The sequence below is a fragment of the Octodon degus genome, unplaced genomic scaffold, assembly GCF_000260255.1.
Source record: "Octodon degus isolate 3935 unplaced genomic scaffold, OctDeg1.0 scaffold00035, whole genome shotgun sequence".
NCBI classification, from domain to species: Eukaryota; Metazoa; Chordata; class Mammalia; order Rodentia; family Octodontidae; genus Octodon; species Octodon degus.
In genome coordinates this window covers 8651685-8671423 of record NW_004524611.1, presented here as the reverse complement: position 1 = coordinate 8671423, position 19739 = coordinate 8651685, and the positions used below count along the sequence as shown (strand labels likewise).

The window sequence follows — 19739 nt, the reverse complement described above, 5'->3', positions numbered from 1 at the left end:
TTCAGTGCAGTTGTTGGCTTTTAGCATCCATTGAGGATGCTGGGTAAGGGCAGACATTTGCGGTGACCTCACTGTGAGATTTCTCCTGGCAGGTGTAGCCAGAAGCCAAGTTCCAAGTTTTGCAAGTGGCATGGCAAACTTTCTAAGGTCATCTCTGAAGGTCATCACAAGACTGGCTAAGAAGGGTGTGCACAACAAGAAAAGCCAAGATGGCAGGGCAACTCTAAGAATTGGAGCGTTTGCTCAGTTAGGATGAGTTCTGCTACACACACACAGACACACACACCCAGGGGTGAATTCGAAAAGAACCAGGCTACCTCATCACAGATGGAGTCAGGCAAGGGGATGTTACTCAGCCCAAGCTCCCCAATATTGTGCATCACCAGAACTACGGTCCCATGGATCTTGATAGAAATGCAAGTTCTTGGGAGCCCCGCAGAGTGACTGGTGATTCTGATGCTGTTTAAGCTTGGAGAAACATTCATCTGAGCTTAGATGGATTCTTCCAAGTCCTTGAGGAAAAAGGAAAATAGTCAGTGGATATTTTAATCATCGAAGTTTGATGGTTCTTTGAAGGGGAAAATTGCCTACCATCCTAGACCCTTGGACTTGACCCAACCCTGGACACATGGCCACTTCCCAGGCCTATGGCACCTAGGTTTTTTTTTTTTTTGTCTTGGCTTGAAGGTAGGTGGAGATAAATCTGCTAGGTCAGTTCTTGCTCCTGAGCAGGGCCTGGTAACAAGGGGCCATGCTGAGAGTGTATTCTGTAATGTTTTTGCAAACACCAGCCCGGATAGAATTGTGTAATAATGTGTTTTGCTTGAGTTCTCGCTGTTTGTACCTTCCTTATTGCCAGTTTACACCCCTTAAACCTGGACCACAAGTGTTTCTTTTATTGTTAAGGAGCAAACATATCACCCTGGCCAGTCCCTCTTGATCACAGGCAGTGTTTACTTCTCCCCTCCTGAGTACCCACAGTGCTGTTGATCAAAATCTAAAGAAACATGGGATTCCCAAATGATACTAGGCCAATTTTGTATTGAATTTCATCTAACATTGGATGGTAAACATTTATCTTTGCAGAAACGAGCCTTGTTTTCTTCCCAGAGTTTGTTGGTGAGGGAAGAAAAAAAACCTACAGAAAATGTTTTCCTGGCTGTTCTTATAATGTGCAAAAGTGGTTTCATCCATGAAGGGTAATAAAGGATGTAAGTTGATAAATGGGACCTTTTGGAGGAGAAGGTAGTGCAGAGGATTAAACACTGGGCATTCACACTGAGCTGTGAATTTTTATGTTCAAAAATTCACAGCTCAGTGTAAACCCTTTTTATATTTTATATTGAGGCAGGGTCTTGCTAAGTCACCCAGGCTGAGCTCACGCTGGCAATCTTCCTGCCTCAGCCTCCTTGTGTGGTGGGATTGCAGGTATGCACCACCACACCATCTTCCAATGGTACATTTCTAGCCACTCTCAGGTTGGAGATTTATGTACTTCTGTGGTGAACCTAAGGGCCTTGATTTATTTGGTTAATTTATGCACTCACTTTGACATGAAATTGGGCATATATATCCCCCTCAACAAGGCTTATAGCTCTCACTTTCCAAATCCTAACATTCCATGCCTTATGCTGTTCACACTCAGTTCCCCTAGGCTGCCCTGGTCTCTTAGCATGCCCCACAGAAACCAGAAGAGAAGTCGTTGCTACTACAAGTGCCATCAGGAAGACCCTGATTTTCTACACTGGTGACCTGTTCCCAGCTCTCATTTTCTGTAACACTTGATTTTCTTGAGGCTGGGTGTTGAGTAGCCATCTGAGGACAGGACTTACGTGCTTCACACCGGTGGTGGATAGCTAGGTGGTGATCAGCTTCTTACGCCAGCTGAATTAAACTAGTGTGTTGCCGGGTGCGGGAGGCCCACCTGAGGGCTGTTGGCCAGCAGTATAAAAGGCAGAACAGGAGAAGCTTCCAGAACGCTGTTGGGGATGCTGTTTGGAGAAGCTGTTGGGGCTGTTGGAGGCTGCTAGTTCTCTTGGGCTGCTCTGCTGGAGGACCTTGTCATGCTGGCTTTCTCGATGAACTCTGCAGGAACTCTGGTCCTCATCTTAAGCATTGTTCCCTGACTCTGGAGGGGAAGATGGTGCCCTGCTCAGCCTCATGGAAAAGCTTATTGCCTTGGCTTCTGTGTTGGGAACTCAGCTTTCCTCATCACTGGAGGAGCTCTGAACCTCGCTGTTGCTGAGGATGGCTGTAGCACTTTTGGGGAAGCTCTGGTGCTCACCTCGAGTGTTGCTTTCTAGCTCCAGTTCAGATCCCTCAACCTTCTAGCATGGATCCTTCATCCCATTGGCATAGACTTCCAAGCTTCCGCCACTGACCTTTGGGCCTTTCCTGTACTTCTTGTATGTGATTCTTGGGTGATTTATTATAAAAGGTGTTCTGTACTTTACTGCTCGCCTTGCAAAGTCCCCGAACCTATGACAACACCCACATAGCTTCTCTACAGGTGTGTGGAAAATCGGCGAGCAGTGCTCCTCTTTGAAACCCGGCTTTTTGTAGTTTGTGCGCCTGTGATGCCATTCGTAGGTAGTGCGGATTTCTGCTCCCTTTTCCTGCCTTTAAATGTATGTGTTCTAAGATGTGGCTCAAAATCTTCTGCATTCCATCTCTGGAACTGTCACCCTGTCATACACCATCACCTATCCTCACTTAGTCCCTGACATCTTTTCTTCCCTGGACCATCGTTCAGCTTCATCTCTGTACCCTTAAATGTCCACTGACAGACATCTCAAGTTGTCCCCAGATGGTATCATCAACTTACTCTTCCTTTTCTCTTTTTAAAATTAATGACAACCTCCTAGTCACCTAGGCTGAAACTTTGACCCTTGGGATTTTTTCCACCCGAGTGGACCCGGTGTTGTGCTTCCGTGCTTTTCTTTGTGTACATGTATTGTGACATAGAGCTTCCCTCACACCCCCTCCTCTAGGAGCTCTTGCAGCCAAAGTGCTGCCCCCTGCTGGTGCCCCCTGTAGCCTTTTCCTGTGTGGCCATTTTTCTTGGACCCTTAGTGCCACTGACTTGGTAATGTTGAATATAACAGTTTTTGAACATGTCTCATCTTCTGAAGTAGATTGGAAGCGTCTTGAGGGAATGCTTGGGTCTGAATTATTCTTTGATTAGCAAGAGTACAGCCTCATGCGTTGCAGAGCACAGAACCTTACTGAATAGGCTGGCATAGAAGCCTGATCAGTGCCGTTTTCTCTTGACTTCTGCTGGCTGTGTCCCTGACCCTTTTACAAATGAGAGTGGCATCTCTCATTTTCTGTCTGGGATAAAGCAGATCCCAGCTCTTAAGACAATATTGACCAGAAAGGAAGACACACTGTTCTTCATTGGAAGTTATAAAATGGATCTGCAATGTTAAGAATAATAGCCCAGTTATTAGAAATAATTTTTATTGGGTACATGCTGAAGGCTTTCAGTGTAGCTCCTCATGTACTCCAAATGGTCATAAAGCATGTGCCAAATGACTGAGCATTATCCTTTCATCCCTTTATACTTTTAAAAGCCTTTAATATCCATATTTCAGTAGCTTTAAGATGTAAAAATTATGCTGTCTTTGTCCAACTTCATAAATGTTTACCCTTTTCACATTCCCAACACCTCAATTACCACTGGTTAACAAATAGAATCACTGGCTTCTTAGACCTGCTACCTGCTGTAATCAGGAGCTGGTATCCAGGTACTGGGCAGAGATCCAGTTATTCTCAGCTTGTCTGGTAGTTGAGGTTGGTGGTGCCTGCCGATCCCTTGGCGTGGTGCTGCACCCTCACTATACAGAAGGTCTCCCCTGAACTGATGGGGGTTCCCACCCCCCATGGCCAACTCTATTGAGGGGGGAGGATTGCCACTGTAGGGTCCCACAGGTACACCACCGCTCCTTAGCCCATTACCTACCATCAGTGGGTGACACGCCCTTCCTTCCCTTGTCTACCCACACAGCTCTCTTAGGAATAAATGAAAATCCAGGCAAGAATGACCTGCCCAACTGTCCAACTCTGTCTTGTGCCACTTCAACAAGTGAGGCTGGATAAGTTACAAAGGAGAGGCTTATTTAGCTCACAGTTCTGGAGGTGGAGAAATGTAAGATCAGGGAGCTGCATCCGGAAGATGACATCACAAGGTGGGAACATGCGCGACCATGGTGAGCTGGTGTGTGCAGAACTTTAGGGGTGACCTTGCCCTGTATCAGCCTGCTGCTGTGGTAACTAGACCTCACACACTCCATTCAGACCTAACCAAGTTTCTTAAAAAAATACATGAATGCCTTCATGAGTGCATACCTCTTGTGACCAGCCACCCCCCTAAAGAGTCACCTTCTGATAGTGCCACACTGAGGAATTCATCCTCAGCAGGAATTTTGGTGGGAACAGACCACATCCAAACCATAGATTGTGCTATTCACCAACCTCCTTGCTGAGATCCTTACTGCAAGAAAACGTACTTGACTGACCGGAGTACCTAGTCAACACAAAGTCAGCAGATAGGTTTTAGAAGCTGAAAAGTTACTCGGCCACTTCAAGCTCAACTGCTTGGCTCTCCTTCTCACAAACTAAGTGGACTCTACACAACCTGGTTTCTCCACTGGCTCCTCACCAACTCTGGAATGACAACAAACAAGAGCAATACAGGCAAAGTGCCAAACACACCTCTTACTGTTCACGCGTGATGCGCCAAGCATGTGCTAAGACTGCCACGTGCGTTTCAAGCTCAGTGGCTCCTAAAGTGGGTTCCTCGTACCAGAGCCTTAGAATGCCCAGGCTCATGATACAAACATCCCTACCTTAGACGTACTGAAAGTGAAACTATGAGAGGGGACCTAGCAACATGTCCAGTGAATGCTGATAAGCTTTCTACAACTATGTCTTTCATAAGCCTATTTTTATCAATGCTGGAGTGGCTTTCTCAGGCTCCCAGGGCTGCTGCAACATCTCTGGCCATCTGGTCTCTCTCTCTCTCTCTGAAGAGACAGGAGAAGAAAATACTCATAAATACAGGCCAAGTCATTAGGGGGTACTTGTGCTATTCAGGGGATGACTTGGAGCACTTGTTCTCTATCTACTCATTTATTCCTCACAATCACTCTGTGAGACCAATACTATCATCATCGTCCCCCTTCTTTAGAGGAGGAACAAACTGATTGGCTGACTTGGCCAGGGGCGGCATTTGGATCTGAGCCCAAGGCTGACTCCAGCTTCAACATGAATCATGTGCTGGGGCTCCTGGAGGGCAAAGGTTGGGCGCCTGCCACCTCTGGGTTCCATTTTCCTCCTTGATGATAACATCTTTCTATAGACATCCCTCAGTTAGTCATCTCAGTTACGACAAGTACCATGGACTAAGTGGCTTATACAATAGAGATTTATTTTCTCATTGCTCTAGAGACCGGAAGTGCAAGATCAAGCTGTTGCAAGCACAGTCCCTCTCTTTGGCCTTCAGATGGCCACCTTCTTGCTACCTCTTCCCAAGGTCATCCCTGCACATGAACACCAGAGTCTATTTGTGTGACAGATTTCCTTCTGAAGACGCCAGTCAGATTAGATTAAGGCCCGCTCATCAGTGGCCTCATTTTAACTCACTTCTCTTAGGGCTTTATCTCCCAATACACCCATGTCCGGATGTGCCATAGGTTAGGAATTCAACAGGTTATTTTGGGAGACACAATTCATTCCCTAATCCTCGCCATTCATATGGACAGTAACTTCTATATCTCCATACCCTTTTGGACTTTTCTTACCCCCATTCAAACACACCATGCTCTGCTTTCTTTCTGAGTTACATGGCTGCTTCATTTCAGCCATGATACAAAGAAATCAGGCTCTACCTATGCTGGAAACACATGGCTTTGAGTTGGGCAAAGCTGCTGAGTGTACTAAGGAATGAAGGACATGCACAATGTCTGGTAATACAGCCTGTATTAGTCAGCTTCACCATTGCTAGGACAAAATACCTGACTCTGTAAATAAAGAGATGGTTATTTGCCTTATGGTTTCAGTAGGTTCAGTTCATGGTCAACTGACTTGAAGGCAAAAAAACGTAGTGGAAGGGCCTGAGCAGAGGAAAGCTGCTCAATCTATGGCAGCCAGAGAGCAGAGAGAAGGGAGGACCTGGGGCCAGGAATACATCCTTCCAGGTGACCCGCCTCTTCTAACCAATTTATCTACTGAACTCCTGGATGAGTATCACACTTCCAAGGGCCAGTAGCCTTTCAGACACAGGAGACTTCAGAGGACTTCTCAAATCTAAGCCATAATCCAACCCTTTTAGCATTCTGCACAGCAAAGCCAGGGATGAAAGCGTGTCTTAAAGTTGTATCTGTGGATCACTAGGGTTGCTCCTAGACACGAGTGACTAAGAATATCCAAGGGCAGATCCTGGGGCGTGCCTGTGGCACTCCCTTCGGTCAACCCTTCCCCCATCCTTTCTCCATCTGGTGATTCTTATGTGCACGCAGGTGTCAGCCTTCTCACCTGTGGCTACAGACACAGTTCAGCTCTGCTTCAGCTCTACTCTTCCTAGGTGTGACCTGGGGACAGATTAGCTTCCCTTAAGTGGCATCTTATCTACAGAACTGAATTAATCTCACTAGTTAGTGGAATTAATCTAACAGTCTTCTCCATTGCCATAAGCATTAAGTTAGATGATAGAAATAATACCTTTTGGCACCTGCATGCTGCGGAAAGGAGGCATTCAGCTCGGAAGAGCATTGCCACGACCACTGATAATAGCGTTTCTGCCACTGGAAAAGGCTTCACTTGCCTCTTAAGAGCAGCACAGGCCCTATTAATGTTGGGGCTGGTGTGTGACCGTGAATCTGGACCACATTCTATAACAAGTATCTATGTGCAAACAGAACAGCCCACTCGGAAATTGACAAGTGGGACCCAGAGACCATGAGAAGACAGGAATACGAGCATTAAAAGTAGGAAAGGGGCTGAGGACGTAGTGCAGCAACATAAGCATCTGCCTGGCAGGTATAAGCTGCAGAGCTTGATACCTGATACTGCAATAAAAGAAAAGAAAAATGTAGGAAGGGCTACAAAGACAAATATGACAAAGGGCATCTGCCAGTCTGGGCCAGTTGAAGGATCAAGGCTTGGCCGGTTTTCCACCAAGCAGTATACACTGCACCGTCAGAATGTAGCCCTCCTGGGTAAGAGACACCTTCTGACTCTGAAACAGCCTAGATTATCTTTTCTACTCTAATTACTGACACGCAAACGTTTCTTCAGTAGCTGAGTTTCCTGAGGACCTGCAGGCATCACCATGGGCGGGGTGCAGATCTTAGATGGGTGTTGATGGACTTTTTGCTTTTTGTCCCTTGCAGAGGAGCTAAAAGCCCCGCTGGAAGAGTATGTGCACAAGCGCTACCCTGGGCTGGTGAAGGTGGTACGCAATCAGAAGAGAGAGGGCCTGATCCGAGCCCGCATCGAAGGCTGGAAGGCGGCCACCGGCCAGGTCACTGGCTTCTTCGATGCACACGTGGAATTCACTGCTGGCTGGTAGGTCACCCACGGAGGCTCATAGGCACTGGGGATCTGCAGTGTGGCCGGAGGCAGCTAGAGTCTGGGAGATGAAATGTTTTGCCTGTTTTGTGGGGTGCCCCTGAAAGCATGAAGAAGGTTCGGTTAAAGAGTAAGCTGAGACCATTGTCTGGGACAGAATTGGGAGCCAGAAGACATTTATCTGCCGTGCATTCAGCCAGTTAGTTATGACTGCCGGCACCACCACTGTCATCTCCCGGTGAACACAGTGTGGTACTGGGAACTCCAGCTAATTCTCTGTAAGGGGATAAGATGGTCATATTTGTATCGTTCTGATGTCGCGGTTTGCTTGCTTCCTTTTGGACGTGACAGTTGAGTGTTGCTATGAGACACTTTCGTGCATCTCTGATTCTGAGTGGTCTCTGTGGCTCGACTCAGCCACTCAGATTCATGTTCCACTCTTTGGTCAGAGTGGCTGCGTCAGTTCCTGTCATGTTCCTGGACGCAAGGCCTCACACCCACCCACCACCTAGGTGAGGGACGTGGCTCACATTTTCAGCCTGCCACCCACTGACTCCAAGGCCAGAACGTCGCGGTGGAAGGGCACAAAGGAGCAGAGGTGCTCAGTTCATGGTGGACAGGGATCAGCTGGAGAGCAGTGCTAGAAAGAAAGGGACCAGGGACCAGGTACGGACCCCAGGTCACCTGTCCATGTCCCACCTCCACACACAGGAGTGTGCTTTGCTAACCTGCTAGCCATGTGTTTCTTAATCTTATGAATTGGAATTAACAGTCACAGTGGTGTGTGTCCCTTTATGAACTAAAACTCTTTCATAGTTCTTTATTACATGATGTGTCTCAGTTTACTAGGTAAAAGGTTACCTGGTGCTGTAAGGTTATGTCGTGGTAATAATCTCCAGTCTCAGTGAACCCAATTATTTCTCTCCTGTTTGTGTGGTGTGTCTGCTGTGGCCTGTCTGTGGCTCTGTGTGGGATGTCCTGTGGTCCTGCCATGCAAGGAATACTCCTCTTGGTGGTTCATGGAGAACAATGGCTGAAGTTTGCAATTGTCAGTCGGGCCATCTCAGCTGTGACTATCATTTCTGCCCACACCTAGATCTGCCTTTTAAAAGGAAAATATTTTGAGGCATGATCTTGCTAAGTTACTAACTTATCCTGGCTGGATTCAACTTGCTATCCTCCTGCCTCAGCTTCCCAGAGTACTAGTCACCACACCTGGCTCTGAGCTCCTGTTAGCTGGAGACCGAAAGAGAAGGTATTCTCGTCCGTGGAAGCACAAGTGGCCTCACAGTACTAGGCAGGAGTAGTACCATTTTCTTTTCTTTTATTGCAGTACCCAGCATCGAACTCTGGAGCTTATGCCTGCCAGGCAGATGCTTATGTTCCTGCACTATATCCTCAGCCCCTTTCCTACTTTTTAAGCTCACATTCCTGTCTTCTCATGGTCTCTGGGTCCCACTTTTCAATTTCTGAATGGGCCGTTCCTTATGCACGTAGATACTTGTTACATCCTAGGCAGGATGTGACCAGGGAGAGGAGCAGATAACTGCAAAGAGTCGTAAGGAGTGAGGCCAACTCCTCAGCTATAGAGGTGTAATTTGAACCAAGGACTCTGTCCCTACTCTCAGTAACTCACTTGCATTCATGGGCTGACCTGGAAGCTTCCATCTGGGATACCCAGCCATCCTGGGGAAGCATAGCCAAAGAGGCGGTGGAGCTTAGGGCTTAGGTCTGAAACCCGCTCCTGCTGCCAGCTGGTCATGTAGCCAAGGCAAGTCCCTTAACCCGCACACCCCCGAGGCCTCAGGTTCTTCATCTGTAAAATGGTGATCAGAGTATCCTCTTCATAGGATTGTTGTGGGTGGCTTTCACCCACACACATAAGACACGCAGAATGGTGCCCAGCTCTGTGTAAGGACTCAATAAGCAGCAGCTCAAAGATGAGCAAGGACAGCGGGCTGAGGCATTGTGACTTCAGAGCAGTAGGGGAAATGGTCCAAGGTTGGAGAGGAAAGAAAAGGCCTGCTACTGGGAGGAAGTAGGGCAGGCTTCTAGGGAGAGGTGACGTTGGACCTAAGCCTCCGCGATGCCCAGGCTTTCTGCCGGCAACAAAGGACGGTCCCAGAGGACAGTGGTGTGAGTGAAGCATTGGAAGGGGAGGGGCTCGTGAGCCATCTAGGAGCCGGGAAGGGTTGATGGTACTTGGCTTCAGCCTGTGCAGGGTGTGCAGAAGTATTGAAGGCCGTAAATGACCCAGAGTATATTTTATTGCTCGTTTTAAATAGAAAGATGAGATGAGCCAACAGGTAATTCAATAGCTGCAAATGAAAAGAGATCAGTGGTAGCCTGAGTGTTCTCATTATTCTTCCAAATAATGCAGAGGAATGGGATTTTCACTTGAGTCCTTTCCAAAGCCTGTGCTCTGGTCTAAGCTGGGAGATTAATGCCCTGATTCTTGGAGCCATCTTTTCCCTCTCAAATATGGGAAGCGATCCCTTCCTGTGCCTGCCTCTGAGAACCGTGCTGGCAGAAGTACCTGACCATCTGCTTCCCCTAAGCCAGCCGGCTACACCTTGAACTTGGAGCCAGATCTCTGCGGAAAGCCTGCTGCAGCCCTGAGGGGGAGGGGAGAGGGAGGGAGGCAGGATGGTGCCTGCCTTTGCATTTAATTAGTTCCAGGCTTTCCATTGCTAACCAATTCAATTAGATTCCTTTTAAGAAATCAATTAAATAATCAATTAAAACAACTGAAATAGTCACACACACACACACACACACACACGCACGCACGCACGCACGCACGCACAAAGAAGCTAGTGAAACGCTTATTCAAACTGAGCCGTCCAGGGAAGAAATGACCTATTTTGGGAAAAAGGAATTAGAGTGGAGCAGGAAAAAAACAAGAGGTGGCAGACAGTGCCTTAGGCAGATCTTATGACACTGTATAATAAAACTGTAGCCGGATGCAAATCATGTAATACCAGGACACTGCCACCACAAAAGAGAGGAGTGACACTCTCCAGGAGGAGACCCACGGTTCTGGATCTACCTCCAGGCTCCCTGTGCTGAAGCCCTCATCCCTGTAGAAATTTCAGCATAAGCAGTGGTACACACTTCAAAGCCTTTGGGGGAGTCACTTGACATGGGGGACCCCAGTTTCGCTCTGAGTTCCAGCCTATCCAAAGCCCAGCCTCTCAGCCACGTTGCATCTGTTCCTTCCCGGTGGTGTCTCCAGAGAGAGACTTTATCTTGCCTTTTCCCTGTTGCAGGGCTGAGCCTGTTCTGTCCCGCATCCAGGAGAACCGGAAGCGAGTGATCCTGCCCTCCATTGACAACATCAAGCAGGACAACTTTGAGGTCCAGCGCTATGAGAACTCAGCCCACGGGTACAGCTGGGAGCTGTGGTGCATGTACATCAGCCCCCCAAAAGACTGGTGGGATGCCGGAGACCCTTCTCTCCCCATCAGGTATGTGGCTGGTGAGCTCTGGTGGCCAGCGGGTCCCCAGGTCCAAGGGTAAATAGGAGCCATGGAGGAGGCTGGGTGATTCTGCCCTGAGTTTTCACAGCAGTGTGTGCAGGGCCCCCCAGGAACAATGGGCACCCTGGCACCATCATTTTCTTGCTGAGGGAGGACGTTGCTTTTCATTTCATTTCTTGAGCTAGTTTTTAACCTTTTTTGGGGGGTAGTACCAAGGTATTGGACGCAGGACCTTGGCCTTGCTAGGCAGGTGTTTATGACACTGAGCTATCTCCCTCGCCCTCGAGCTTGCTTTTAAACACAGCTTTTGCACAGTGCCTTTGTCACTTTCTCATTACTGAGACACAATGCTGACACCCACAACTTAAAGGAAGAGAGTTTATTTTGGTGTGGAGTTTCAGACCATGGTCAGCTATCTTCAGGGCACAAACAGCATGGCAGAGGGGCCTGGTGGAAGACAGCTGCTCCTGTCATGGCTGCCCGGAAGCAGAGAGAGAAGGGAGGAGCCAGGGAGGGAGATGAACTCTTCCGGGTCACATCCCAGGTACCACCTCTTCCAAGCAAAGCCTCCTAATGGCAAGTCAGCTGTAGTACACTGTGACCCAGGCTCCTTCCACCAGCCTCACCTCTGAGTACGTGAAGCTTTGGGGGAATCCCAGATTGGAACGACAACACAGTCAACTGGAAGTTTTGTGTTGGTAGCCAAATTTGCACTTTTTTATTCCTCCTCATCTGTTACTTCCTGGTGGTATAGTCATCCCTCTTTTATTCAGTTTCACTCTTGGCCAGTTTAGTTACTCTGACGCATCTGTGGTACAAAAATATTAATCAATATATTGAGACAGTTCATGGGAGCTGAATTCATTTTTAGTTTTTCTATTTATGTATTTGTTTTTATTTTGGAATCAGGAATCAAGCTCAGGACCTTGTGCTTTATAGGCAAGCTCCATGCCATTGAGCTATATCACTGACCCTAATTCATAGGTTTTAAATAAGTTAGTATGCTATATTTTATGATTATCGTATTTTACTATTTAGTTAATGTCAACCTCTTAGTGTATAGACTGTGCCTAGTCTATGCAGTAAATGTTTTTATTGTGCTTTGCTAATATATTGAACTTTAATATGTGTATGTACAGGAAACAATATGATATATGGTTAAGCACCTCCATGGTTGCAGGCATCCACTGAGGCCTTGGAATTTATACCTCTCAGATTAGGGGGAACTGCTGTGTTTGATACTTGGAACCTTGGGTAATTTTTTTTTTTTTTTTCAGTACTGGGGATTGAACTCAGGACCCTGAGCTTGCCAGGCAAGTGCTTATTCTACAGAGCTATCTCCCCAGGCCCTCCCTTGGATAATTTTAGTGCTTCCTGTCACCAGGAAGTTGGGCCCTAGGGCAGTGCAGAACCAACCCCTCCCTCCTAGGTCTTTGGCTCTATGTGCTTATGGTGAAAGCATTCACACATACTCAGCCATGCAGAAGTGCAGTAGGATTTATTTTGAAGTTGTTAGGCTTTCAAGTGAGAAGGCAGGTAGTGTCCCAAAGAGTAGCCGTGCACCATTCTGAGTGTGAATTTGGATACCTTTTACGCACACAAAAGCTACTCCTAGAGTTCAGGGAACTATGGTGATTATGATGCTCATCAGCATTTCTTTCAGGGGTTGGACTGTCACTATCTCAAAAATGTCTTCCTTGTTCCTTCCTGGCCACTGTTCCCCCAGGAGCCTTGAGCATATAATAATATAAATCAGTTCCCAGCTCAAAGAGGAAGAATCTTTAAAGAATATTTCCCCTTATGATGTGTTGGGTGTAGTCCATGGCACCAGGAACTCTGTGCGTCTTGCTGATCCTGCACAAACTAAAAGCTGAGAAGTTGCATGGCAATAAAGGCATTGTGGGTGGATTTGCACACCAGGAAAAGTCTTTGATTCCTTCCTCTGCTGAAGCTCCCTTGTAGTTCTGTTCCTATCTGCATCACTCAGGAAATGCTGTAGGGCCATGTGGGCTGTCTGCAATTTATAACACAGCCTTATCACTAAGGCACTGAGAGCCAAGATGTAACCTTCAAGGGTGTTTAAGCTAGAAGATCTATCAAACTTCAGATTTATAGCGATGAACTTCAAATGATGAACTTAAAGAGAGACCTTGTTTCCTATTTCATACAAATTACATTTTCTCCCATGTCCTCTCTGATGCCCACAAGTAGGCTGGCTTCCCACCAGGACAGATAAGAGAATGAAAGTATTAGTGGTGGAGAGAAAGGACTGGCTTGGGATGCCCAGGCAACATCCATAATGGCTGTCTCTGAGTAGGAAACGTGTGAAGTGAAACATGGGCTTCTATTACAAGAGTTATGGTACCATTAACAGATGATTAATATGCGCTTTAGAAAGACTCAAGAAAATAGTTGTGATCATGAGTCATTAATATTACATGCATCTCTAATGTACAAAACAATCAAATACCAATAATCTCCTTTTAATGTATCTTAACTTTCAGATGCCCAATTTGTTAATAGTTGATGGGAATATTTATTTGTAGGAAAGAAATATAAGGGTTCTCCCAATATTATTAAGCAGACACAAAGTAGTTTCTTAATCATTCAGGCATGGTTTTTCCTGCTACCCATGGTGCCAAAATTTTAATTGTCATTATTTTAGTCTAGTAAAGGATGAGATAAAGAGAACTTTTCATAATCCAAATGGAACTATGTAAGAGGCATCTTGGATATTAGATTTCCCAGGAGGCAACATAATGTAGGACATTTTGTGTTAAGAGAATTTGTATTCCTTCCATTTTAGTTCTTGGCATATTTTTTTCTTCTGTGTTTCTTTCCTCCTGCCTGGCGAATAGATGTTTTCCAGGCTTTCTGTTTGCTCTCTGTCCTTGTTTGTTCATACCAGAGTTTCAGAGGTACAGAGCTCTTAGGTGCCATTAAAGAGGGCCACAGCTAAGAGTGAGGGTTGGAGTTGGGGGGCATGGAAAACACACATCTCACTCACAGGAGCCACAGTCACCAGCCCTACATGGGGGTCACCAACATAGTCAGGTCCTCTGTATTTTAAGAGAAGCTGTAAGTCTATAACTTTGTGAACTTCCCAGACTTTTGAATCTTGGAAAAATAAATCTCTCTTCTCCAAAACTATGAGGATCCAGCAACATATTTGGGACTGAATTTGGCCCCTCCAGGCCCTACAATTTGGTCTTGCTGTGCACTTGAACCTTTGGAGTTTCTGCCTTTCCTGGGAGCCTTGGCCTGTCTGTCTCACCCCGGGAGTCGGCATCTGTGGCATATTATTGTGGTGCTGGGAAATTTGGGGAAAGGCTCTGTTACGGTTTCTGTCTAGATGGCCCCCTATGGCCTCGTGCAGTCATGGGGCACAATTACAACTTTCTCATGGAGTCATGATCCAGTGCTGGGATTGCATCTGCCCTGGGTTGGGTCACCTGCATATAACAGACGGGAGGGAAAGAGGCGAGGTACTGCTGCTGCTCCCCTTGTGCTCTTGCTGCTTTTACTATTCTGGCATCTTGAACCGCTGCCCTCTGCCTTGTGCTACTGTGCATTGAAGCCACCTGAGTATGGACTGAAACCTGCACAAACTGTGAGCTACAAAAACGTATCCTTCCTTAACTTTGGGTGTTGGGTATATTGTCTCAGCAACAAGAGAAAAGTAACTGAGACAGTGTTACTCAGAGCTATAGGAGCAGCATGGCCAGTCCTCCAGGAGCTTCAGTGACTCTGTAGAAATTACCCTCCTGCCTTCACTGCGTGTCTGAAGTCCCCCTACTGAGCTCTTTCCCTGAAGGGTCTGTGAAGCACAATCCAGCCCACGCCTCTCTTTAGAGAAGTTGCCAAATCTGATTTCAAGCCTTGATTGTGCTCCAGTGTGACATCATTTCAGTAACCCACCTTCAGGCTAGCGCATTTTAACCACTTCTGAGTCAAAGATCTCTTTGAAATTCTAAGGAAAGCCGCAGCCCGTACTCCCCTGAGCTGATGTAAGTGGGTAGAACTCTCCTGTGCTTCCTGAGGCACGTAGCTGCCGTGAGTCCAGTCTGCTAAGGAGCTTCCACTAGCAAGCACTGCTCCATGCTGCATTTCTCCACCGCTTTGCTCGCTGAAGAGCCTGTCTGTGTCACCTGCCAGGCTGTGTGCTTTGTGCAGACAAGGCCATGGCTGTTGGTGTCACAGATGTGTCCACAGTGCCTAAGGAGCAGCTGGCACTTAGTGGGCATGTCAGCAGTATTTACTGAATGGACGGGTGGGTGAGTGACATCTGGGATCCAGAAGAGCAGTCAGGGCTTGCAAATAATCAGAGAGAGAGTGTGAGATTTCCCGGAGCGTCACAGAGAATGAGAAGAAAAACAGCAGCATTTCCACAATGAAGGGAGCCTTCCGAGAAGAGATGTAGAAGGAGGAAAGAATGACTGGAGAGGTAGGAGGACCAGGGTGTAAAAAGAAAAGGGATGGGGGCTTGGGAGACAGCTCAGCAGTCTAAGCACCTGCCTGGCACCACAAAGGCCTGGGTTCAATCCCCCATATTGCATGCCGTGCTGGCCCAAGAACCCCAGGTGCACCATGCTGGCCACTGAAACAGGGCATGGTGGCGTGTGCCTGTCATCCCAGCACTGGGGAGGCTGAGACAGGAAGATCAGTATGAATCTGAGCTGTGTAGCAAGACTCTGCACCAAATAAATAAATAAATAAAATATTTTTCAAAAAGAAAGGAATGGGGCATAAAGATGCAACAGGAAGCCTGAAAGCATGCTTGGGTGTACCAATTAGCTCATCAGATCTAAGAGAAATCACTATAAAGGAATATTTGCTTTTGGAGCCAGATGGCTGTGGTGGAAAAGTGAATGCGGCAGGATGCAGCGGGGAGAGCAAACACGAAGTCTGTGGCGAGGATGTTCCAGGGACACTTAGACCTGGAGAGGGGCAGACACTGGGACAGTGGTGCAAACCAGGTGACAGGGTACTTCTTTAGGATGGGAGACACAGAGCACCAGACTGTGTCCAGTGAACAAGTAGAACTTGCAGTGTGTAGAGTCAGGAGGCATTTATCGGTGGGACTGTGGTCTGGGGTGTACGTTGCCGCATGACCTCCTTGTGGACACATCAACAGGTTCTTACGCAAACCTGGATGGTGTTGCTCATCACTGTATGTGGCCTCTTGGTGCAGTAAAGGAAGATATCTGAGGCTGCTGCTGGCTACACCCAGTACTGCTTTACAGTGGACTTTTTAATATGGAAGAGTATAATAACAAAGTGTATTGCAGTAAATACATAAACCAGGAACATAGCCATTAATTGTCAAGTATTATGTACTATACATAATTATATGGGCTATTCTTTTATATCCTGGTACAGCAGCTTTATCCTCACCAGGCACTAGGAATTCTTCTGTTCCTCATAATCTTGTAGGACCACTGTCATCTGTGCAATCCCTCACTACACTGCAGCACGTGACTGTGTTTTCAAAACCCCCGTGGCTTTTGTTTCCTTCGGTTCCATTTAACTTGTTCAGCGAAGTGAGTCCTTCTCTTGTCCCTGGATACAAACCTCAGCAAATCCCAGGATATTTCTTGCCACTTCAGGTTGAGAAAAGCCCTAGAGTCATTTTAAGTCCTACACTGGGCTCAGTTCCATTATTGGAGTGGTCTGATCCATGTAGTAATGACCTTCATTGAAATTCAAACCTCCTCCAATCTCCCTGCTGTGGCCAGCTACTGGCTGACCACGCACGGTGAGAGGCTTCTCATCACCCTTTTCTCTCTCCCTCTTTCATCTTTGCCCATAGGATCAGGGTCCAAACCTACTGGGCTCCCAACAAAGAGGAAAGAAGAAAAGAGGGGAGGGGCCAATTCCAGTGTGAATGGTACTGGATTACAATTGCTTTGTGTGAGTCAGAAATGGCTAAGGCTGGCTTCTTCCTGGGGTGGTTGGATGCTGCTTCTGGTCCCAAGTGTGGACTCAGAAATCTGAAGCTCCAGGCTGCTTGCTGGACCCCAGGGAGGCAGAGACTAGCCAGCTGGCCTCTTCCTATACCCTGGATTTTTGCCTTCATGTCCAGCCCATATCCACCTACTGCTGGGGTCTCTGTGCCCAGGGAACCACTGTCTAGGGCATCCTTTTGTGGTTTGGTTTACTTTGGTTCATGATTAAAAAAAAATTTAATCTATTTCCAAGTTTTTAATTCACAAGAACGTTCACAATGCTGTGAACACTCATTACTTCCATCCCCTTTAAAAGAGACCTCGAAAGCCACTAAATAGCCATTTCCTAGTCCCCTTGCCCCTGGTTCCTGACAGCGGTCAGTCTACTTCCTGTCTCTATGGATTTGCCTGCCCTGGACATCTGGTGGAATTGGAATCAGACGGTACATGGCTTCTAAGTCTGGTGCCTTTGGTGAACAGGAACTAGATGAGGTTCCTGCCGTGTGACATGTGGCAGTACTTCACCACTTCATCGGGTGGGACGCGGGTTTCGAAATGGGCCAGGTCCATATCGATTCCATGGGTTCCACATCTGCTTTCTGAGAATCACACACCTTTGTGCCTCTTGAGACCCAGGAGCTGACTACCCCGTCCCCACCCAGGGCTCCCCTGTGTCCCACGGGACACTTTCTTTTTCGTAAGCATGTGTCGCATGCAGGGGACACCAGGCTTGGGATTTGATGGGAGGAAACCCTTTCCCTGTGGAGAGGATGCAGGTTTGGGGTTAGCTCTTAGGAGTGCTGTGTGTCCCTTTTGCTTGAGGGGAACCCTCCTCCCATCCCCCAGACTCCACCTGCTCACCCTTCCTCGTGTACTAATCATTTTTAGCTATTTGTTGAACTTTTTGTGCAATCTCGTTGAGTACAGTGTCTGTTATCTGAACACCTCCAGCCCCAGTCGGCAGAAGGAGCCTACTCCAACACGGCACAGCGGTCCCTCTGGGTCCCTTCACCTCACCTCCGTGGATCCAACGAACCTCAGATCAAAAATTATGAAAAAGAATTGCAGTTGTGCTGAACCTGCACAGGCTGCATGCATTATTCTTCCTTGAACAATGCACTATCACACCGATTGACCGCGTTTGCATTCATTAGGTACTATAAGTCACCTGGAGATGAGTTGAAGTACACAGGAGGCCGCGCGTAGGCTAGATGCAAATACCATGCTGTTTTATGTAGGACACATGATGAGCACCTGCAGAGTTTAGCTTCAGCAGAGGGTCCTGGAGCCAAGCCCACCTCAGATACCAAGGATGCTACTACCCCATCTGAGGGAGCGGAACAAGCAGAGATGGGAGGTCTGAAGATAGAGAACAAAAAGAGGGTGTTTGGAAAAGACAGATTCCAGGGCCGGCCAGATAGCTCAGTGGACTAAAGTGCCTGCTTAGACAGGCTCAGGGACCAGGGTTTGATCCCCGCTGTGCTGTGCTGGCCCTGCCCCCAGGGCACACTGAGCTTGACTGAGACTGAGACTGGGCATGGCACGCAGCTGTAATCCCAGTGCTTGGGAGGCTGAAAACAAGAGGATCACTGCGAGTCCGATCTGTGTAATGAGGCCCTGTAGGCCTTGCACTAAATAAATAACAAAGAAAAGACAGATCCCAAAGAGGGAGAAGGGTTAGGCTGAAGGACCTGAGTACTGGTTCATCCTTCAACAAGCAGAAAGAGAGATTGTGCTCTATGACACATGCTTTCCTTGTGAATGAGGAGAAATTAAGAATAAGAGCTAGTGGTGAACACCTGTCATCCTAGTACATGGGGAGGCTTAGACAGGGGGGTTGCAAGTTTGATCTCTGCCCTGGCAACTTAGTGATTTAGTGAGATCCTGGCTCCAAAATAAAAAATAAAACAAGCTTGGGTTGTAGCTCAGTGAGAAGGCCCCAAGTTCATTCCCAAGTGGCAGGCAAAAAAGCACAGCCAAGACAACACTGTAGGACACCAGCTATCCAGCCAGAAGATATCTAGGTTAGGTGTGCCGTGGATTCACGACAACCTGGCTGAGCTCAGTGGCCTGCTGCTCACAGCTTGAAAACTGCTGATCTGTAGTGTTCTTTCGAGCTGGGAAACTTTCCCCACAAGAGAGAAGGGTCCACAGTGTTACGGATGGGACATTTCACAGCACATTGATTTCAGGGCACCAAGCTGACTCAGGCATCTTTTGCGAGGTGACAGGGAGGCCTCCCTTCTCTGGTAGGTGGCCTGTAATTAGTGACATTACTCATTAATAACCAATTCAAACTGATGATTAACAATTAGCAGTCCCTAATCCAACATATAATTTGATGATAAATTATAAGGTACAGGAGCTGTTAGAGGCTGTTGGATGCATTTAGTTGAAAGGATAGGCATGGATATACATAGTTGCTAGAATCCCAGATTCTATGCACAGGCCTGTATAAAAGGACAAAGTTATTTTTTTCCTCCCTGGAGGAATGTAAGCAGCGCGCACAACAGGAACACTTTCAGGGAAAAATCAGAGGTTTTTGTACTTTAAAATAGAGATGTCTTCTTCATGCATCAGCAAATATATTTTAGGTACCAATTGTTTGCTGAGCTTTGTGGTCAGTAGTTCTAGGGTGACAGTCTTTATAGAAGACATGATTCCCCTGTCCTGAAGGAGTTCAGAAGACACAGACCTAAAGGCGTGTGACAGCTCTTTGGTTCAGGTAAATGGGAGTTTGGGGCAG

At 47.2% G+C, this 19739-nt stretch overlaps 1 protein-coding gene across 2 annotated transcripts in view; it reads left to right on the top strand.

The window, feature by feature from the left end:
• The window catches only part of Galnt17 (polypeptide N-acetylgalactosaminyltransferase 17), a 508402-nt gene that overhangs the window by 264505 nt on the left and 224158 nt on the right, over nucleotides 1-19739 (top strand). For both annotated transcript variants that reach the window (XM_004630407.2, XM_023714399.1), the window contains 2 exons: nucleotides 7392-7566; nucleotides 10839-11036. In XM_004630407.2, coding sequence (XP_004630464.1) covers nucleotides 7392-7566; nucleotides 10839-11036 — 373 coding nt within the window. The remainder of the gene's footprint in view (nucleotides 1-7391; nucleotides 7567-10838; nucleotides 11037-19739) is intronic.